The sequence below is a fragment of the Alosa alosa genome, chromosome 15, assembly GCF_017589495.1.
Source record: "Alosa alosa isolate M-15738 ecotype Scorff River chromosome 15, AALO_Geno_1.1, whole genome shotgun sequence".
NCBI classification, from domain to species: domain Eukaryota; kingdom Metazoa; phylum Chordata; class Actinopteri; order Clupeiformes; family Clupeidae; genus Alosa; species Alosa alosa.
Window position 1 is genome coordinate 8703020 of NC_063203.1, and position 18782 is coordinate 8721801.

An 18782-nucleotide genomic window follows, 5' to 3' on the forward strand; every position below is an offset into this window, starting at 1 on the left:
TTGTAGTCATACAAATACGTCGTTGGCACAGGGAAACGTATCTCCTTTAGTGAATCAAAAGAGCATACGCTCAACGTGCGTAGTCGACCCGACATCAGTGCGCCATTCGACAAACGACCATTGCAGGAAATCGTGGAAAACACGGTGTTATGAAGTACTGAACAGAAACTCAACGGATATTAATCTACATGTGAAGTCTGAGATTAATATTTCAGCTCTGAAAAGTTACTTTGGAGTTGAAGGTAAGAGTGGCTTGAAACGTACACGGTTGTGAACAAATACGGGTTGGTTTTGCAATGTAGCTCGCGCTAGGTTTGTTAGCCTGCTAGCTTTTCTTGAACAATTCATTTGAATCGAATCGGCATGGCTATCTGGAGTGCTTATGCTAAGCCTATCTTATGCTTTATAAAAACAACCAACATCAAACTGTAGAGGCCCGCATTGGAGATATAACTTGCTACTCAATATCAATCACACCGTCATTCTTATAATTTAGCTTTTGTTGTCGAGTTGTGCAACTTGGAGCAGCTAATGTTAGCTGGCTAATGTTAATTCCTATAGTCAATCAATGGTTGCATTAAAACAAGTTGCATAATGGCATTTCCCAATTACGGAAAATATAACTCCAATTTGTTTGTTTGCTTAGTGAACTGAACGGACCTAATTCACGGTGTCTGATATATTAGTCTGTTAACATTGTGTGTATGGTAGACAACTGGTCAGCTAAATGCAAGGCCGCCTGTATGTTACTTTTGCAGTAAGAACAAAATATTCACCAGTGTGGGAAGTCGTTTGAAGGAATCTTGTTCTGTCTTTAAAGCTGTGAACATGTATACTTTATATATTATAAATGAGATATTCTGCACAGCTCTTAGTAAGTTATTTCCTACTTACTTATTTGTTTGTGTATTGCAGGATAAGCTGCAATGGCAGCTGCTTTCCCCTTCAGAGGTGTCCCGGGCGGGATGCCTCCTGGCATCGCCCCGCCAGCCCCGGTCCCAGACTATATGTCCGAGGAAAAACTGCAAGAGAAAGGTGAGTGTGATTGAAATAAGACATGAGTTGATTGTATGTTTTTACCTTTGCTGACCATAGTCTTTGTGTTTTAAAATGTTCAACAGCGCGCAAATGGCAGCAGCTGCAGGCAAAGCGCTACTCGGAGAAGCGCAAGTTTGGGTTTGTGGATGCACAGAAGGAAGACATGCCTCCAGAGCATGTTCGGAAAATCATAAGGGATCATGGGGACATGACCAATAGGAAGTTCCGTCATGACAAAAGAGTTTATCTTGGGTAAGCAGTGTGAATGTGTTGGAAAGTCCATATGTTGTTGAATAAGACATTATACAAACGGAATACTGCGAGATATGCTTGCTGATTTAATTCTGTGAGCAAGATCCTAAGCACAAACACCACAGATGACTGCTTTAGTTCATGCACAAGACACATAGCTCATTGGCTCACTTAGCACTTTGCCCAGCATTGTGTTTTGGGCCTGTTATTTTTTGATAAATGAATTTGGTGAAACATTTTTTTGACCAAATCCATATTCTCTCTGTTGTGTGCAGGGCCCTGAAGTACATGCCCCATGCAGTGCTGAAACTGCTTGAGAACATGCCCATGCCATGGGAACAGATCAGGGATGTTCCTGTGCTCTACCACATCACTGGAGCCATTTCCTTTGTCAATGAGATCCCCTGGGTTATCGAGCCAGTCTACATAGCACAGTGGGGGTGAGTGTTTAAATAATCCATTGCCTTCTGTCTTCTTTTATATCTATCTGGATTTCTTTTGTGAACTCATTTGCTTCTTTGCGTTTCTGCAGCACAATGTGGATTATGATGCGTCGTGAGAAGAGAGACAGGCGGCACTTCAAGCGCATGCGTTTCCCGCCCTTCGACGATGAGGAGCCTCCGCTGGACTACGCAGACAACATCCTGGATGTGGAGCCCCTGGAGGCCATTCAGATGGAGCTGGACACTGAAGAGGATGGCTCCTGTGTGGAGTGGTTTTATGAGCACCAGCCCCTCAAAGACAACACCAAGTGAGTCTGTGCAACAAACTGATGTGTATTTCTGATCCATTCACCAACACTTTTATGTGAAATACTGTTAATTTGATTTAAACAATGAAAACACAACACATACATGCATGGATACATACAGACACACACACATATATTAGTACATACATACACAATATACATGCATTCATACACATGTAAATATTAAAAGAAGAAACATGACAATCACCCATCCACCATCGTTTTATTCACTCACTGGTTTATCTTCACTTTTCCCACAGATTTGTGAATGGAACCACGTACCGTCGGTGGCAGTTCACTCTGCCGATGATGTCCACCCTGTACCGTCTAGCCAATCAACTGTTGACAGACTTGGTGGACAAGAACTACTTCTATCTGTTTGACCTGAAGGCGTTCTTCACCTCCAAAGCCCTGAACATGGCCATCCCTGGGGGGCCTAAATTCGAGCCCCTTGTCCGAGACATCAATCTACAGTGAGTGCGAAGACCACTTCTCAGATGAATGTGTTGAGGGTTTTACTACTTGATATCGCTGTGCCTCATGAATCCTCTTTAACTTTATGCAGGGATGAGGACTGGAATGAGTTCAACGACATCAACAAGATCATCATTCGGCAGCCAATCAGGACTGAGTACAAGATTGCATTCCCCTACTTGTACAACAATCTGCCTCACCACGTGCATCTCACCTGGTTAGTGAAGGCACCTATTTGGCTCGTTTACTTCGGATGATGATGATGATGATGATGATGATGAAGATGATGATTTTGATTTTTGCTGTGTCTGTTTGCAGGTACCACACCCCAAATGTGGTGTTCATTAAGACAGAGGACCCTGATCTGCCAGCTTTCTACTTTGACCCACTGATCAACCCCATTTCCCACAGACACTCAGTAAAGGTAAGACATTTTATGGACTACCTGGTGAGTATCATTGTTTGGATTTCTGTCCAGAGCCCAAAGAATGGTGATGACAATTTGCTCATTGTGTTGTATTTGTTTGGGTGTCAACAGAGCCAGGAGCCCCTGCCTGATGATGACGAGGAGTTTGAGCTGCCTGAGTTTGTGGAGCCCTTCCTCAAAGAGACCCCACTCTACACTGACAACACAGCCAATGGCATCGCCCTGCTCTGGGCCCCTCGCCCCTTCAACATGCGCTCTGGAAGAACCCGCCGTGCCATTGACATTCCACTCATCAAGAACTGGTGGGTACAACGACCGATAATGCATCAGTTCTCATTGGAACAACTTCTGAGTTAAAGGCTTAGCTGAATTACAGCTACACAAAAAGTGGATTTGTATAGCAGTGATTGAAGTGATGGGCTTGTCTTCTTCCTGCAGGTACCGGGAGCACTGCCCCGCAGGCCAGCCTGTGAAGGTGCGAGTGTCCTACCAGAAGCTCCTGAAGTACTATGTGCTCAACGCTCTGAAGCACAGGCCACCCAAAGCGCAGAAGAAGAGGTAAACATGGGGAAATATAAGGCCTGTGGGGTATACTACGAATCTCGATTAGTGGGTTAGCGAGGTATGTTGCGCTCAAAGCCAGGGTATGCTGTGACACGAAAGTGGATCTGTTTTAGTGTCGCTATATCACCATGGTATCTTATGCTGTCAACCAAACCTGGTTGGGAGGAGGTTATGTGCTAAGTTATAGCTCAAATCGTGTAATCTACCGCCCACTGATACGACTTCGTTTTTAAGACAACTGATTATCTCACATGTAGGATTCTGTCATATGTCTTACAGGTGGAGCTCCGTCTCTACTAACATTTTGGAGCTCAAATGCGCTTTAATAGTGCTGTGCGTGCAAATATCCCACTATGGACGTGCATACCATACAACAACTGATGAGAATTGATTTATTTGATGTTATAGGTTAGACACAAAAAATGACCGCAGTGTAGATTAAGCTATCGCTCATGAATGCGGAAGTAATTGTTTTTAAATACAGGCGGTCTTGTGCGTCTCTACGTTTCTCGATTGGCCAACGTCATTCCAACAAGAGAAGGCGCACAGATCTGAGCTGTAAGCCTAGTTTGACAAATATCACATAACTGCTATCGTAGTATCACTTAATGTATACCCCTGAGTCAAGGCTTTGTGAAGCCTTGATATGTCTACATAGCCTAGATATGTCTAACGTGCTTCGTAGTATACCCCACTGCTGTGCTTTTTCTAAAGCTTTTAGGGGCTGTAACAGCCACTTATTTTGTAGGTTTTAGTCATTTGTTTTGTGATGTGGTGTGATTCTCCTTTGGCAGGTATCTTTTCCGCTCCTTCAAGGCCACCAAGTTCTTCCAGTCCACCAAGCTGGACTGGGTGGAGGTCGGACTGCAGGTGTGCAGACAAGGCTACAACATGCTGAACCTGCTCATTCACAGAAAGAACCTCAACTACCTGCATCTGGACTACAACTTCAATCTCAAGCCCGTCAAGACCCTGACCACAAAGGTGAGCTCATCAGAATGCTGAGGAGTTGACCTGAGCTCTGGATTGTCCCATGTCTGTCAGGTGTCTCATACTTGCTTGACTTTTCTTCCCCCACAGGAACGTAAGAAGTCCAGATTCGGAAACGCGTTCCACTTGTGCCGAGAGGTGCTTCGTCTCAGCAAGCTGGTGGTGGACAGCCACGTGCAGTACCGACTGGGCAACGTTGACGCTTTCCAGGTAAGAGCCACTCCAAGATCCTACTTGATTTTAACCAGGAGTTTTGTTGCTGGGTTAGTGTGTCAGCATTTCACCAGCGTCCAGAGAATAGGCTATTGCCACTTTTTTTTTATTTATTTATTTTTTTTTACTCTTGAAAAATGTTCCTTTCATACCAATTTGAGCATAGCTCTCATTATTTCCTTTATCTACAGTTGTCCGACGGCCTGCAGTACATCTTTGCCCACGTGGGCCAGCTGACGGGCATGTACCGCTACAAGTACAAGCTGATGAGACAGATCCGCATGTGCAAGGACCTGAAGCATCTCATCTACTACCGCTTCAACACCGTGAGTACACCCCTCAGGGTTATGAACTGTGCAGGTGTGGGGGCATGCTGACCTGGTCAAAGAGGGGGATGAAAGTGTGGTAAACTCTGTTTGAAGTGCTGTGATGTGTTTGCCTATAGGGACCGGTGGGCAAAGGCCCAGGCTGTGGATTCTGGGCCCCTGGGTGGCGTGTGTGGCTGTTCTTCATGAGGGGCATCACTCCCCTGCTGGAGAGGTGGCTTGGAAACCTGCTGGCCAGGCAGTTTGAGGGTAACATATCATATTGGCATCAACACGGGGCCACTATCGTTATTATAACCATATGTTGAGCAGAGGAGGGACGTGCATTTAGAGTGGTGGTATGATCGTTTGGCTGATGTTTTGATATGTCCTCTAGGCCGACACTCCAAGGGAGTTGCGAAGACCGTAACCAAGCAGCGCGTGGAGTCTCACTTTGACCTCGAGCTCCGTGCTGCCGTGATGCACGACATCCTGGACATGATGCCAGAGGGCATCAAGCAGAACAAGGCCAGGACCATCCTGCAGCACCTCAGCGAGTCCTGGAGGTGTTGGAAGGCCAACATTCCATGGAAGGTACGGAGCGCTGAAATAGCCACTATTTTACACCCAGGCAAAAAGCAGTCTGTGCGTTTTTGGTTTTAATTAATTAATTTACATTTTGCCCTTGTGCTGTGTTTTTTTTTTTTTTTTTTTTTTTGTCCTTCCCAGGTCCCAGGCCTTCCCACTCCAATTGAAAACATGATTCTCCGCTACGTGAAAGCCAAAGCTGATTGGTGGACCAACACGGCTCACTACAACCGTGAGCGAATCAGACGAGGTGCCACTGTGGACAAGACTGTCTGTAAGAAAAACCTGGGCCGCCTCACTCGACTCTATCTGAAGGCCGAGCAGGAGAGGCAGCACAACTACTTGAAGGTTAGTAGGATTGGAGGATGGAGGCTCTTGAATGGTTTAATGATGAAAGCTTTTAGTGGTTTTGTGTGTGGTAAATGAGGACCACTGCAGATCACATGCCCTCTAAACAGGAAGCGCTTGATTAAACTGGGTATTGACCGTGCCTAGAGTTGGGCAGGCGAGCAAGAAGCACAAAGGGTCCTCTGTGACTGCAGCTGCTCATTCCAGATCAAAAACCTGATGTGACCCTGGTCTTATTGGAAAAAGAGGCAGACAGTTTTATTTAGTTTTCTAGGTTAAAAGGATAAATTGTTTGTAAATGTCAAACGGTAGCGTCATGTGATGGAAGATATTGGCATGGCTGACATGGCATGTTGTTTTCAGGATGGTCCCTACATCACTGCTGAGGAGGCCGTGGCCATCTACACCACCACTGTCCACTGGCTGGAGAGCCGACGCTTCTCCCCCATCCCCTTCCCTCCCCTGTCCTACAAACACGACACCAAGCTGCTCATCCTGGCCCTGGAGAGGCTCAAGGAGGCCTACAGGTATGACACACACATCCTCTGTGGGCCAATGGCCTTTGTCACTTCCTGTTTTGTTTCTGTATCAGTGGGTGCATTTTTCTTCAGGTAGCTGCTTACAACACTGGCTGTACAAGCGTGCAACATGCGTTGCTTTAAGCCAGTTCTGTAAGCGGCTACCTGAAGACAAATATACCCACAATCTGTCTGTATGTGGATATATGTGGGTGTTGTATTTTGGTCGTCGTAAGTAAGCGTTTTGTTTGTGCATATGCAGTGTGAAGTCAAGGCTGAACCAGTCCCAGCGTGAGGAGCTTGGTCTGATTGAGCAGGCCTACGACAACCCTCACGAGGCCCTGTCCAGGATCAAGCGTCATCTCCTCACTCAGAGAGCCTTCAAAGAGGTCAGCAAAGATTCCTACACCAAAGACTTCATGGACCAGTATACCCAGGACATTACGTCCCAGGTGGATTTGTAGTTTGAATTGCTGTGTGTGTGTTAAGTTTGTGGTGTTTGCTGTTTGTGGCTGTAGGTGGGCATTGAGTTCATGGACTTGTACAGCCACCTGGTGCCCGTGTACGATGTGGAGCCCCTGGAGAAGATCACCGACGCCTACCTGGACCAGTACCTCTGGTACGAGGCGGACAAGCGCCGACTTTTCCCTCCCTGGATCAAACCTGCCGACACGGAGCCTCCCCCACTGCTGGTGTACAAGTGGTGCCAAGGTGGGTTTAGAGAACTCCCAACAATTATCAGTCATTAGACACAATTATCAATCGCTAGAATCAATAGTTGCTCTTCTTTTTGTAGGATTGTAACTGGTGACTGTTATACAAGGGCCTGATTGTATAAACTCTAAATAGAGATCCTGTTTGATGTTTTTTTTTCCAGGCATCAACAACCTGCAGGACGTGTGGGAGACCGCTGAGGGGGAGTGTAACGTCATGCTGGAGTCTCGCTACGAGAAGATGTATGAGAAGATTGACTTGACGCTGCTCAACAGGCTGCTGCGTCTCATTGTCGACCACAACATTGCTGATTACATGACCGCCAAGAACAACGTGGTCATTAACTACAAGGTTGGTCATACCCCGTGTTCAGACATCACTTTAATGATCATTTTGTAACAGGCCAGTGGAGTTTGATTTCTCTTTTATGAATCTTTCCATTGAACAAAAGAGTTTGTTATCCAATGTAAGTAGTGACAAATCTTATTGATTATTATTCTTATTCCATATCCACCTTTAGGACATGAATCACACCAACTCATACGGCATCATCCGAGGCCTCCAGTTTGCCTCTTTCATCGTCCAGTACTACGGCCTGGTGATGGACTTGCTGGTGCTGGGTCTGCACAGGGCCAGTGAGATGGCCGGACCCCCGCAAATGCCTAACGACTTCCTGAGCTTCCAGGACACGTCCACCGAGGCAGCCCACCCCATCCGTCTGTACTGCAGATACATCGACCGCATCCACATCTTCTTCAGGTCAGGCCTTAAGACACTGCTCATCTGCGTCCTCTCAGAACCCATCACCTAGTAGTCCTTTGGAACTAATAAGGTTACTATCTCTCCCTCTCTTGCTCTCTCTCCCTCTCTCTCTCCTTTTTTCCTCTTTTTTTTCCTCTTTTCTTCTCTTTCTCTTTCTCTTTTTTTTTTTTTTTTAAATGACAGGTTCTCTGCCGATGACGCCAGAGATTTGATCCAGAGGTACCTGACTGAGCATCCAGACCCTAACAATGAGAACATTGTGGGCTACAACAACAAGAAATGCTGGCCCCGAGACGCCAGGATGAGACTGATGAAGCATGACGTCAACCTGTGAGTAGCACTGTAGTGGCTCTGTGATACTTTATTTTACTTCATTTTATGCGTTGGCCAAAAAAGATTGTGTGTGATTGACTGATGGTACTTAACCTACACACATTTCTTTCCAGGGGTCGTGCTGTCTTCTGGGACATCAAGAACCGCCTGCCCCGTTCTGTGACCACCGTGCAGTGGGAGAACAGCTTTGTGTCTGTCTACAGCAAAGACAATCCCAACCTGCTGTTCAACATGTGCGGCTTCGAGTGCCGCATCCTGCCCAAGTGCCGCACCAGCTACGAGGAGTTCACCCACAAAGACGGAGTATGGAACCTGCAGAACGAGGTGAGACCCCCACTGCAAATCAGTTGACCTGCATTGCCATGAATGGGCAGCGATTGGAAGAGATCTACTGTTGGGTTGGTTGTTCACTGTGTGCCAGTACTGACGCATTGTGTGCTGTTGCATTACCGTTTTCATAGGTGACCAAAGAGAGGACAGCCCAGTGCTTCCTGCGTGTGGACGACGAGTCCATGCAGAGGTTCCACAACAGAGTTCGTCAGATTCTCATGGCCTCCGGATCTACCACATTCACCAAGGTGAGATGGGGATAAAACTGCATTAATGCTTGGTTTTGCACCTCCTAAAAGTCTTTTTTTAATGTCGTTGAATGTGGAGTCTGAATCTCGTTTAATCTAAAATGTCTTTCAATAGAAGTAAGTCTTTCAATGTTATTTCATCTTATTCTTTTCCCTGCTGCATTTTTTTAACTGACCATGTCTGCTTTCCTCTGTCAAGATTGTTAACAAGTGGAACACGGCTCTGATTGGCCTCATGACCTACTTCCGCGAGGCTGTGGTCAACACCCAGGAGCTGCTGGACCTGCTGGTCAAGTGCGAGAACAAGATCCAGACCCGTATCAAGATTGGGCTGAACTCCAAAATGCCCAGTCGTTTCCCCCCAGTGGTGTTCTACACCCCCAAAGAGCTGGGAGGATTGGGCATGCTGTCCATGGGCCATGTGCTCATTCCACAGTCTGACCTCAGGTACACTCATAGCTTTAGTCCAGAGTTGAAATGTAACGCTTAATGAATAAATGAATGGTTGTTAAAGGTTTTTTTTTTTCCTGTCATGTTTACACTTACTTTTAGACTCACTTAGAAGTTACTTACTGCACTAAACATGGCTATCTTATAAGTGATTTTAAATACATTTGGAGATAGACTTGGTGCGTTTCTTTCATGTTTTGTCGTTGAGGAAAATCACAATCACGGATAGCTTCCACTGGCACTGTGTATGAAATGTGAAGAGGAAGTCCATTGTGGTGTGTGTGTGTGATGGTGCTGACCTGCCTGTGTCCTCCACTGCTCCCTCCAGGTGGTCCAAACAGACCGACGTGGGCATCACCCATTTCCGCTCGGGCATGAGCCACGAGGAGGACCAGCTGATCCCCAATCTGTACCGCTACATCCAGCCGTGGGAGAGCGAGTTCATCGACTCTCAGCGAGTGTGGGCCGAGTATGCCCTCAAGCGACAGGAGGCCATCGCTCAGAATAGGTACTGCACCAGCACAACACTGTACTGAATGCAATAGAGACACATAGCTGATTTATGGCAGTTTTTCGTTCACATGTATGTGTGAGTTTGTGTGTGTACAGTGTGCGTAGTCTGCTGTAAGTTTGCACAAACGTTAGGATTTTCCCCCTCTTCAGCTTATATTCACAATACTTTGCTCATGTCATTGCTCAGGATAAGACCTTAATTTGAATTGCACAATAGTGGGATGAAATGGCTGATTTGTTCTACAGGCGATTGACACTTGAGGACTTGGAGGACTCATGGGACAGAGGCATTCCGCGCATCAACACCCTCTTCCAGAAAGACAGACACACCTTGGCCTATGACAAGGGATGGAGAGTTAGGACGGACTTCAAACAGTATCAGGTAAAGAGCTGTCCTTTGAGGGGTGGCACATGTGCATGTAATATACATTAACTTTAATCACATAATTGGGTTTTTGTTATGGAAATCAATTGTCGAATGCAGATTTCTAGAACTCAGAACTTCTATTCAAAGGTAGAACGCTACTGACAACTCCAGGCTTCCACGCATGCTTGTTTGTTTACACCGAATACAAGCTGAAGTGCAAAACGAAAGTAGGCCTAACGTTTGCCTACTGCCCCCATCAATGCAGATATTTCAAATAAAAAATAAAAGGCTAAAAAAAATAGGCTATCAAGGATGTATATGTTGGGTTTTGTGATGGAGAAAATGGACTTTTAGTAGTAGTATTAGGCAGTAGTATGCAGTCAGAAAGGTCACCATGGGCATATTTGGATTAGCTACAGATGGATTCACAAATAAATAAATTAGCCTACATTTGGCAGGATACTTGATATACAGGCTAAATGCAAATATGGCAATGTATTATATAATTTTACATTAACAAAATGTAGGAAATAGAACAGACTGAAAATAAAGTAGACACTGATCTTTAAAATCCTGTTTCCTGTAGCCTAAATGTTGTCAGTCATTCTTAATATTTGCAATTGGTGCACTGGTATGATTAACTGTTAGCTGGAGTGTAATGTTAGATTATGTGTAAGTTAAGTACAGAACTGACTGTGCGCCCAAATTTTTGTCTGTGCTGCTACATTTTTGAACTTGGGCGCACAAGTGCTCCTGGAAAAAAATGTTAGTGTAGAGCCCTGCCTACCACATAAGGGGCGAGAAACTGATGTGTGGGCTTATCCTAACAGACAGACCGCACTACCGTTGATACATTTTAACTGTACATTTTCGTGCAGAAGAACGTTATTTTGGGGCGCATTGAGAAAGGGGGCAGAGTGAAGTGAACTATTTTGCACTCTGTTATGATACTGTCAGGTCTAGGGTAACACTATGGCTAATATATGCAACTTTTCATTTGCAGAATGAGAGAATTTGATGAGAGTGAGGCACTAACAGTTAAGAAAGTGGATGAGGGTTGTAAAACAAAGTGGAACTGGTCTTGGTTACAGCAGGGATGGATTACTGCACGGGCCTACCGGGGCCAGGGGGCCCTGAAGCCCAAGCCTTTGCATGGAATCATTGCCTCAATATCAACAAATCAGGATGTAGGCTATGAATCTGATTGAATTTAGTATTGGCCATCCCCAAAATGCACCAGAATACAGGAAATCACATCAGAAAAATTTAAAAATGTTCTGGGGGAGGACCCCCAAACCCCCCCTCCCACATATATGGCAATAAGTGGGGGGCCCTTAATACATCTGGACCCAGGGGCCTGAAAGTTCATAATCCGCCCATGGGTTACAGGTTGAAACGGAGATTGAGGTCAAGACAGCCAAACACAAATTCAAAATGTCAGACTTTTAAAAAAAATGTTGAAAAAAAGGGACATGCCAAATTTTCCAGCGTTGTCTCAGTATTCTTTACTTTTAAGAATTTCCAAGGAACTGGGACAGTGTATTTTCATATAAAGAACATTTTTGTGTGAATAGGGTGAGCCCTGGATGGCAGAGGTGGTGGCAAAATGTAATTATATGATATTTCCTGCGGGTGCGTGGGCTTCGATAATCTCACTCCTTTTTGACCATACCTCTGTTTGCATCCCTGAGAACTGGTTTCATTGAATTGAATTTAATATTAGGGTTTTACTCAATTGCAGAATGCAGCTGGTTAATGAAACACGTAAGAACATATCAGTGAAATGTAAAATTTGCTTTCACTTGGACTTCAACCGTTTGAAATGTTGTTCTAGGTGCTGAAGCAGAACCCCTTCTGGTGGACCCACCAGAGGCACGACGGCAAGCTGTGGAACCTAAATAACTACCGCACAGACATGATTCAGGCCCTGGGAGGCGTAGAGGGCATCCTGGAGCACACGCTCTTCAAGGGAACCTACTTCCCCACCTGGGAGGGTCTCTTCTGGTGAGAGCGAGTTGCCACTTGCACTGTGGAGTGTTGCAAGGACGTGTGAAACTGTTTCTCAGAAGTTGTATGTTAAGGCTGCAGGGTTGACGACATGTTGCACATTGTGTTAAATTGTAGCATAATGCTTTAACTGTCCGGCCTAAGGGGGAAGCTTCTGTGATTGTTTTATTTGGGCTTCCCTGTATGTTGGATTTCTGTTGAATGGCTTTTTTTTTCTTTTCTGGCACAGATTGCCCTTTTTGCTTGCTTAAGCTTTTGTTATATATTTTTGCCATTTTACACATTCTTAGTAATGCATTGTTTTGTGTCTTACAGGGAGAAGGCCAGTGGTTTTGAAGAATCCATGAAATGGAAGAAGCTGACCAACGCCCAGAGGTCTGGTCTGAATCAGATCCCTAATCGACGTTTCACACTCTGGTGGTCCCCGACCATCAACAGAGCCAACGTAAGTCATAACCACTTTGCCATTTACAGTTAGACCTCGGCAGTGTTCTCCAGTGTTTCTTGACGATATCTCTCCTCTTGGTACCTCCTCCAGGTGTACGTAGGTTTCCAGGTGCAGTTGGATCTGACTGGAATCTTCATGCACGGCAAGATCCCAACCCTCAAGATCTCTCTCATTCAGATCTTCAGAGCTCACTTGTGGCAGAAGATTCACGAGAGCATTGTCATGGATCTCTGTCAGGTAAAGGACAAGAGGACAAGCAAGTTCTCTATGTGTTCTAGATGGGTTTCAGTGTTGAGCTAATGGATGTTTTGTGTTCGTGTCTTTTAGGTATTTGATCAGGAGCTGGATGCCCTGGAGATTGAGACGGTCCAGAAGGAGACCATCCATCCCAGGAAGTCCTACAAGATGAACTCGTCCTGCGCTGACATTCTGCTCTTTGCCTCCTACAAGTGGAACGTCTCCCGACCCTCTCTGCTGGCAGACTCAAAGTACGTCATCACCATATAAATCTGTGACCTTGTAATAAAAGCATCAGTGCATGCCTATGATTGATTTAAACTGATGATTCCTCTTTCTCTTTCCTCTCTGCAGGGATGTCATGGACAGCACCACCACTCAGAAGTACTGGATTGACATCCAGCTCCGCTGGGGAGACTACGACTCTCACGACATTGAGAGATACGCCAGGGCCAAGTTCCTGGATTACACCACGGACAACATGAGTATCTACCCATCCCCCACTGGCGTGCTGATTGCAATCGACCTGGCCTACAATCTGCACAGGTCAGTACTGTCACAGTTCATAAGGGCTTATACATGTATGTATCTTCATCTACATCAAACAGAAAACCCATTACTGCTCTTGATTATTTGTAGGACATTTACATCTAGAATTGATGAAGTGACTATGATTCCTGGCATATCAGGAATATTGACTTTGTTATGGCTGGTAACTCCATTCTACTGTGATTGTTCATTAGTCTGTATTGATTCTGTCATCTGCAGTGCATATGGGAACTGGTTCCCAGGAGCCAAGCCTCTGATTCAGCAGGCCATGGCGAAGATCATGAAGGCCAACCCTGCCCTGTATGTGCTGAGGGAGCGCATCCGCAAGGGCCTGCAGCTCTACTCCTCCGAGCCCACTGAGCCCTATCTGTCCTCACAGAACTACGGAGAGCTCTTTTCCAACCAGATCATCTGGTTCGTGGATGACACCAATGTGTACAGAGTCACCATTCACAAGGTTAGCATTGTTTGATTTGGACAGCAGCTTGGTTGTCATAGGAGCTGTCTTTATATTGTTATTGTTCAACGCTAAGACGTATTTCTTGATTGGAAATGGGCCTAACACTCAAGTAATGGTAGTATTTTTCCCACTCCTCCACCAGACCTTTGAAGGTAACTTGACCACCAAGCCCATCAATGGAGCCATTTTCATCTTCAACCCAAGAACCGGACAGCTCTTCCTGAAGATCATCCACACATCTGTGTGGGCAGGACAGAAACGTCTGGGACAGGTACCCATATTTTCCCCCTCCATTCTGAACAATCAACGGTTTCGATGTCTGATCTGTGTGTGTGAAGCTTTGTCACACTAAGCGGACATAATGAACCACATTTTTGTGTTCTGTAGTTGGCCAAGTGGAAGACTGCTGAGGAGGTGGCTGCCTTGATCCGCTCTCTCCCAGTGGAGGAGCAGCCCAAACAGATCATCGTCACCAGGAAGGGCATGCTTGACCCTCTTGAGGTGAGCTCTCTTAACAAGCACTGGGATTTAGGAACAGCTTGTGTGCGACTTGATTACTCTTACTCTTGATTTTAATCTCCGCACATCGGGTTCCTTGGCCCGCTGTGTCGTATCACATAATGGTTATGGCGAGTTTTCACATAGATCTGTTACTATTGGTAAGAAAAAAACAATGGGTTTTACCTAGCTTGAGTTGCTAAATGGGTGCACATGGACATGCCCCCAAGCTGCCTGGCTGCTTTAGCTGCTGGCTGTAGCAACTCCAGCTAGGTAAAACCCATTGTTTTCGTTTTCTTTCGTACCTACAGTACTCTATGACCTCGAGAAATGGAGATCTATGTGAATTCGCCAGATTTCTCAGTTAAAACAAACGATTACACAACCTCATCTAGTACTGCAGCATTGGACTATAGCACATTGAAATCACTTTTTAACTATTTCCCAGTTCAAGCAGGTCTGACCGCTGCTTCTGCCACCTTGTCTTAGCGTGTCGTGTGGGTTTGTGTTTCAGGTGCACTTGCTGGACTTCCCCAACATCGTGATCAAAGGCTCTGAGCTCCAGCTCCCCTTCCAGGCCTGTCTGAAGGTGGAGAAGTTTGGAGACCTGATTCTGAAGGCCACCGAGCCTCAGATGGTCCTGTTCAACCTTTATGACGACTGGCTCAAGACCATCTCCTCCTACACGGTACTGCCCAGTGCCCTCTTTTTTTGTTTATGTTTACCTAAGAGATACTTCATTAAAAGTGAAATACAACAGTAACGATAAACATTACATTAGCATTAAACACAGGAGCTGTTCAATTTATTGTGCTCTAGGTAGGCGATTCGCCACATTGGCCAATCAACAACCCAGCCTATTTAACCTTACATGACGTGATGCAGGTTACAACGACAAGCTCAGTTGGCTGTCGATAGTTGCAAATGTGCCATATGTTGTACCCAGGATCCATAACGGCCCTCCTTCGTGGTACCACATGCACTGCCAGTGGCCTGAATGCCCAACCAAAGCAACAAGAGCTCATTTTCCATGCTTCAATTAATTAGCTCCTTTGTTTTTTTGTGTAGGCGTTCTCACGTTTGATCCTGATCCTGAGGGCTCTTCACGTGAACAACGACCGCGCCAAAGTCATCCTGAAGCCAGACAAGACCACCATCACGGAGCCTCACCACATCTGGCCCACGCTGACTGACGAGGAGTGGATCAAGGTTGAGGTGCAACTCAAAGACCTTATCCTTGCCGATTACGGCAAAAAGAACAAGTGAGTCTCAGTTACAGGCATTAATGTGTTTACATTTTTGTGCTCTCTTTAATTGTGTCTTGTCAGCTGTAATCATCATGCAACAGCTTGTTGCACCATGTTATGGTTTTGTTTTGTGTTTTACCCCTCCATGATCGTTCCATTTTGATATTAACTAGAGCAAGTAAAGTTTTAGTCTGTCTTTGATAGTTTGTGCTTCGTCTGTCTTCTAGTGTGAACGTGGCATCACTGACCCAGTCGGAGATCAGGGATATCATTCTGGGTATGGAGATCTCCGCGCCGTCTCAGCAGAGGCAGCAGATCGCCGAGATCGAAAAGCAGACGAAGGAGCAGTCCCAGCTCACCGCCACCCAGACGCGCACCGTCAACAAGCACGGCGACGAGATCATCACCTCCACTACCAGCAACTACGAGACGCAGACCTTCTCCTCCAAGACTGAATGGAGAGTCAGGTGAGTCGGAACGAATAATATGTGTTCTTCATCCAAAGCTTTGCTCAGTTTAAGTTTGCTAAATGCAGTTAATTTTTCTTGTCGTATTTAGGGCCATTTCTGCTGCCAACTTGCACTTGCGAACAAACCACATCTATGTCTCGTCTGATGACATCAAAGAGACTGGCTACACCTACATTCTGCCCAAGAATGTTCTCAAGAAATTCATCTGCATTTCTGACCTACGAGCTCAGGTGACTTGACCAAATGGCACACTTCCTTGTAGACTGCGGCACACTGTTCAGGTGTCTACGTGCTCTTTACACTGAGACAGTGGACGTGGTGAAGTGGCTGACCTGAGCTTATCTCTCCCTCAGATTGCTGGTTACCTTTATGGCGTGAGCCCTCCGGACAACCCTCAGGTGAAGGAGATCCGCTGCATCGTGATGGTGCCTCAATGGGGCACGCACCAGACCGTGCACTTGCCCAATCAGCTGCCCGGCCACGAGTACCTTAAGGTAAGAGAGCAAACACACAACTTCATGTACACGTGCCTGCAAACCCGCAGACTTACAGAGCTTATAGATCACTTGATGTTTGTTTAGGTGAGCAGTATTCAGAACTTGGTGGGGGAGGCTAAAATGTATGGCATTTAAACAGAACTAATCAGATTAGTTTATATCCAAAGGCCACCTATAAGAAATGCAGGTCTAAACTGGCCCTAATGTTATTGTATAGCAGAATTCAGTTCAGACGGTTTTACATCTTGCCACGAAACCTGACATTTAACTGAACATTAAACAAGTTAAATTTACAAGTAGATGAAATAACAGTCCTGCCTGACCACAGTACTCATTATGTGTAGGCGAATTCTTCATATGCCTGGGTGTGTTTGCTATGACCTCAACCCTGTCTGTGTCTGACGTGTTCCACCCTGTGCGTATGTCTGTAGGAGATGGAGCCTCTTGGCTGGATCCACACGCAGCCCAACGAGTCGCCCCAGCTCTCCCCACAGGACGTCACCACCCACGCCAAGGTTATGGCTGACAACCCATCCTGGGATGGAGAGAAAACCATCATTATCACATGCAGGTATATGCAGTTACAGGAAGCAAAGCCCACAAAAGTATTTTTGAATTGTTTCCAATAGATATTCCAATAGATATTCAATCGTCAACGTTTTAAAGCATCTGACATTTCCTTTATGGATGCAGATATTATGTAATCTTTAAATTGTATATTGCATATTCAGATATGCAGCAGATGAGCAGTCCAGCTTTTTTTGTTTCTTCATCATTGGGGTTGTTACTTGGAAAAGTATCAAATAATTTTGCTGCTCTTGTTAATTTAGTCATTAAATTCCTTTTATTCCTCCAAGCTTCACGCCCGGCTCCTGTACCCTGACTGCCTACAAGCTGACCCCCAGCGGCTATGAATGGGGCCGGCAGAACACCGACAAGGGTAACAACCCCAAGGGCTACCTGCCCTCTCACTACGAGAGGGTCCAGATGCTCCTGTCCGATCGTTTCCTCGGCTTCTTCATGGTGCCAGGACAGGTGTCGTGGAACTACAATTTCATGGGTGAGTTTGGGTTTCCCTCACAAAGCATTATGGGAATGGAGGTAGATGCAACACTGGCCCAAGTGCCTGAGAAAGGGGCCACTGTCCTAGGAGACGTAATGGATAGATGGTGATTTGGGCACCGTATATTACTAATATATAATTTTATACAAATTAGTATGTTGCTGATTCCATTTGAAGAATGAAAGTGGGCACTTCCACCATAACTTTCACTTAGTGTAGTCTGCGGAGTGGTTTTGTTTTCCAATGAAACTACAATGAAACTAAAGCTGTTGCTGTAAGTGTCCACACTCCTCTTCATCTCTGCTTTCTCTCTCCCCCACCACCACAATCACAGGTGTGCGCCACGATCCCAATATGAAGTACGACCTGCAGCTCGCCAACCCCAAGGAGTTCTACCATGAGGTCCACAGGCCCTCGCACTTCCTCAACTTTGCTTCCCTGCAGGAGGGTGAGATCTACAACGCCGACCGCGAGGACATGTACCAGTAGAGCCGCGGGCCTGGCACCAACTGTTGATATTCAACAACAAGAATCTAAGAGGCTTAGACTTACGGCAACCCCAGTCACTCACCAAGGCTTTTTTTGTTTGTGTGAGCAGTTCAGTCTAAGCTTAAGGAACCTGTTTTTGAGTCTCTCAGTTGATCTTCTTACTTTTTTAACCTTCATCTATTCCCTGGCTCATATGCGGTGGTTTGATTGAACTTGCATGGTCATCATCTTTGTCCATATGGTATAGAGCGCACCACCCTAAATTGTTTTTTTTGTTTTTGTGAGACTCCTATAGTCTGTAGTTGATGTTTGTCTGTGTGATTAGCTGAGGGTGAGATACCTTGGATCTCTGTGGGAAAGGAATCAATGCTCTTTTATTCAGTGACTTTAACTGATTAAACATGGAAACTACTTTTTTTAAGCCAGCTGTAATTTGTCTATACACAGTATCTATGTTGTGAATCTGTTATGGTCACTATAGTTTGGGTTTAAAATAAAAGATCCACACTTTTATAAATAGATTGGTTGTTGACCATTAATTTACCTAAGCTTAAAACATATTACACGCAAACAGTGTTTTCTTATCAAATGCTCATTATTCAGTGTTGACAAAGAAAATATTGAACTCAATA

At 45.5% G+C, this 18782-nt stretch overlaps 1 protein-coding gene across 1 annotated transcript; it reads left to right on the forward strand.

Moving 5' to 3' along the window:
- The first annotated feature begins 18 nt into the window (after window positions 1–18).
- Window positions 19–18669, forward strand: prpf8 (pre-mRNA processing factor 8). The gene is made up of 43 exons (XM_048264581.1): window positions 19–242; window positions 916–1035; window positions 1122–1290; window positions 1566–1730; window positions 1823–2041; window positions 2302–2514; window positions 2607–2732; window positions 2834–2939; window positions 3054–3244; window positions 3381–3500; window positions 4301–4490; window positions 4587–4706; window positions 4901–5035; window positions 5155–5284; window positions 5412–5608; window positions 5744–5950; window positions 6314–6477; window positions 6731–6857; window positions 6987–7179; window positions 7346–7533; window positions 7703–7941; window positions 8128–8274; window positions 8391–8601; window positions 8739–8855; window positions 9055–9302; window positions 9634–9813; window positions 10065–10200; window positions 12020–12189; window positions 12508–12637; window positions 12731–12877; window positions 12968–13128; window positions 13232–13423; window positions 13646–13883; window positions 14029–14157; window positions 14274–14387; window positions 14899–15072; window positions 15453–15646; window positions 15859–16098; window positions 16190–16331; window positions 16455–16595; window positions 17030–17169; window positions 17456–17658; window positions 17996–18669. Exons 2-43 carry the CDS (start codon window positions 927–929, stop codon window positions 18148–18150), a joined length of 7017 nt encoding a protein of 2338 aa, XP_048120538.1. The 5' UTR covers window positions 19–242; window positions 916–926; the 3' UTR covers window positions 18151–18669.
- The last annotated feature ends 113 nt before the right edge of the window (window positions 18670–18782 follow it).

Bases quoted from the DNA above. Each gene is read 5' to 3' on its own strand.
- prpf8 (XM_048264581.1), top strand. From the start codon at position 927: ATGGCAGCTGCTTTCCCCTTCAGAGGTGTCCCGGGCGGGATGCCTCCT. The intron at 2,733-2,833 runs GTTAGTGAAGGC...GTCTGTTTGCAG, and splicing joins CACCACGTGCATCTCACCTG to GTACCACACCCCAAATGTGG. The intron at 17,659-17,995 runs GTGAGTTTGGGT...CCACAATCACAG, and splicing joins GTGGAACTACAATTTCATGG to GTGTGCGCCACGATCCCAAT.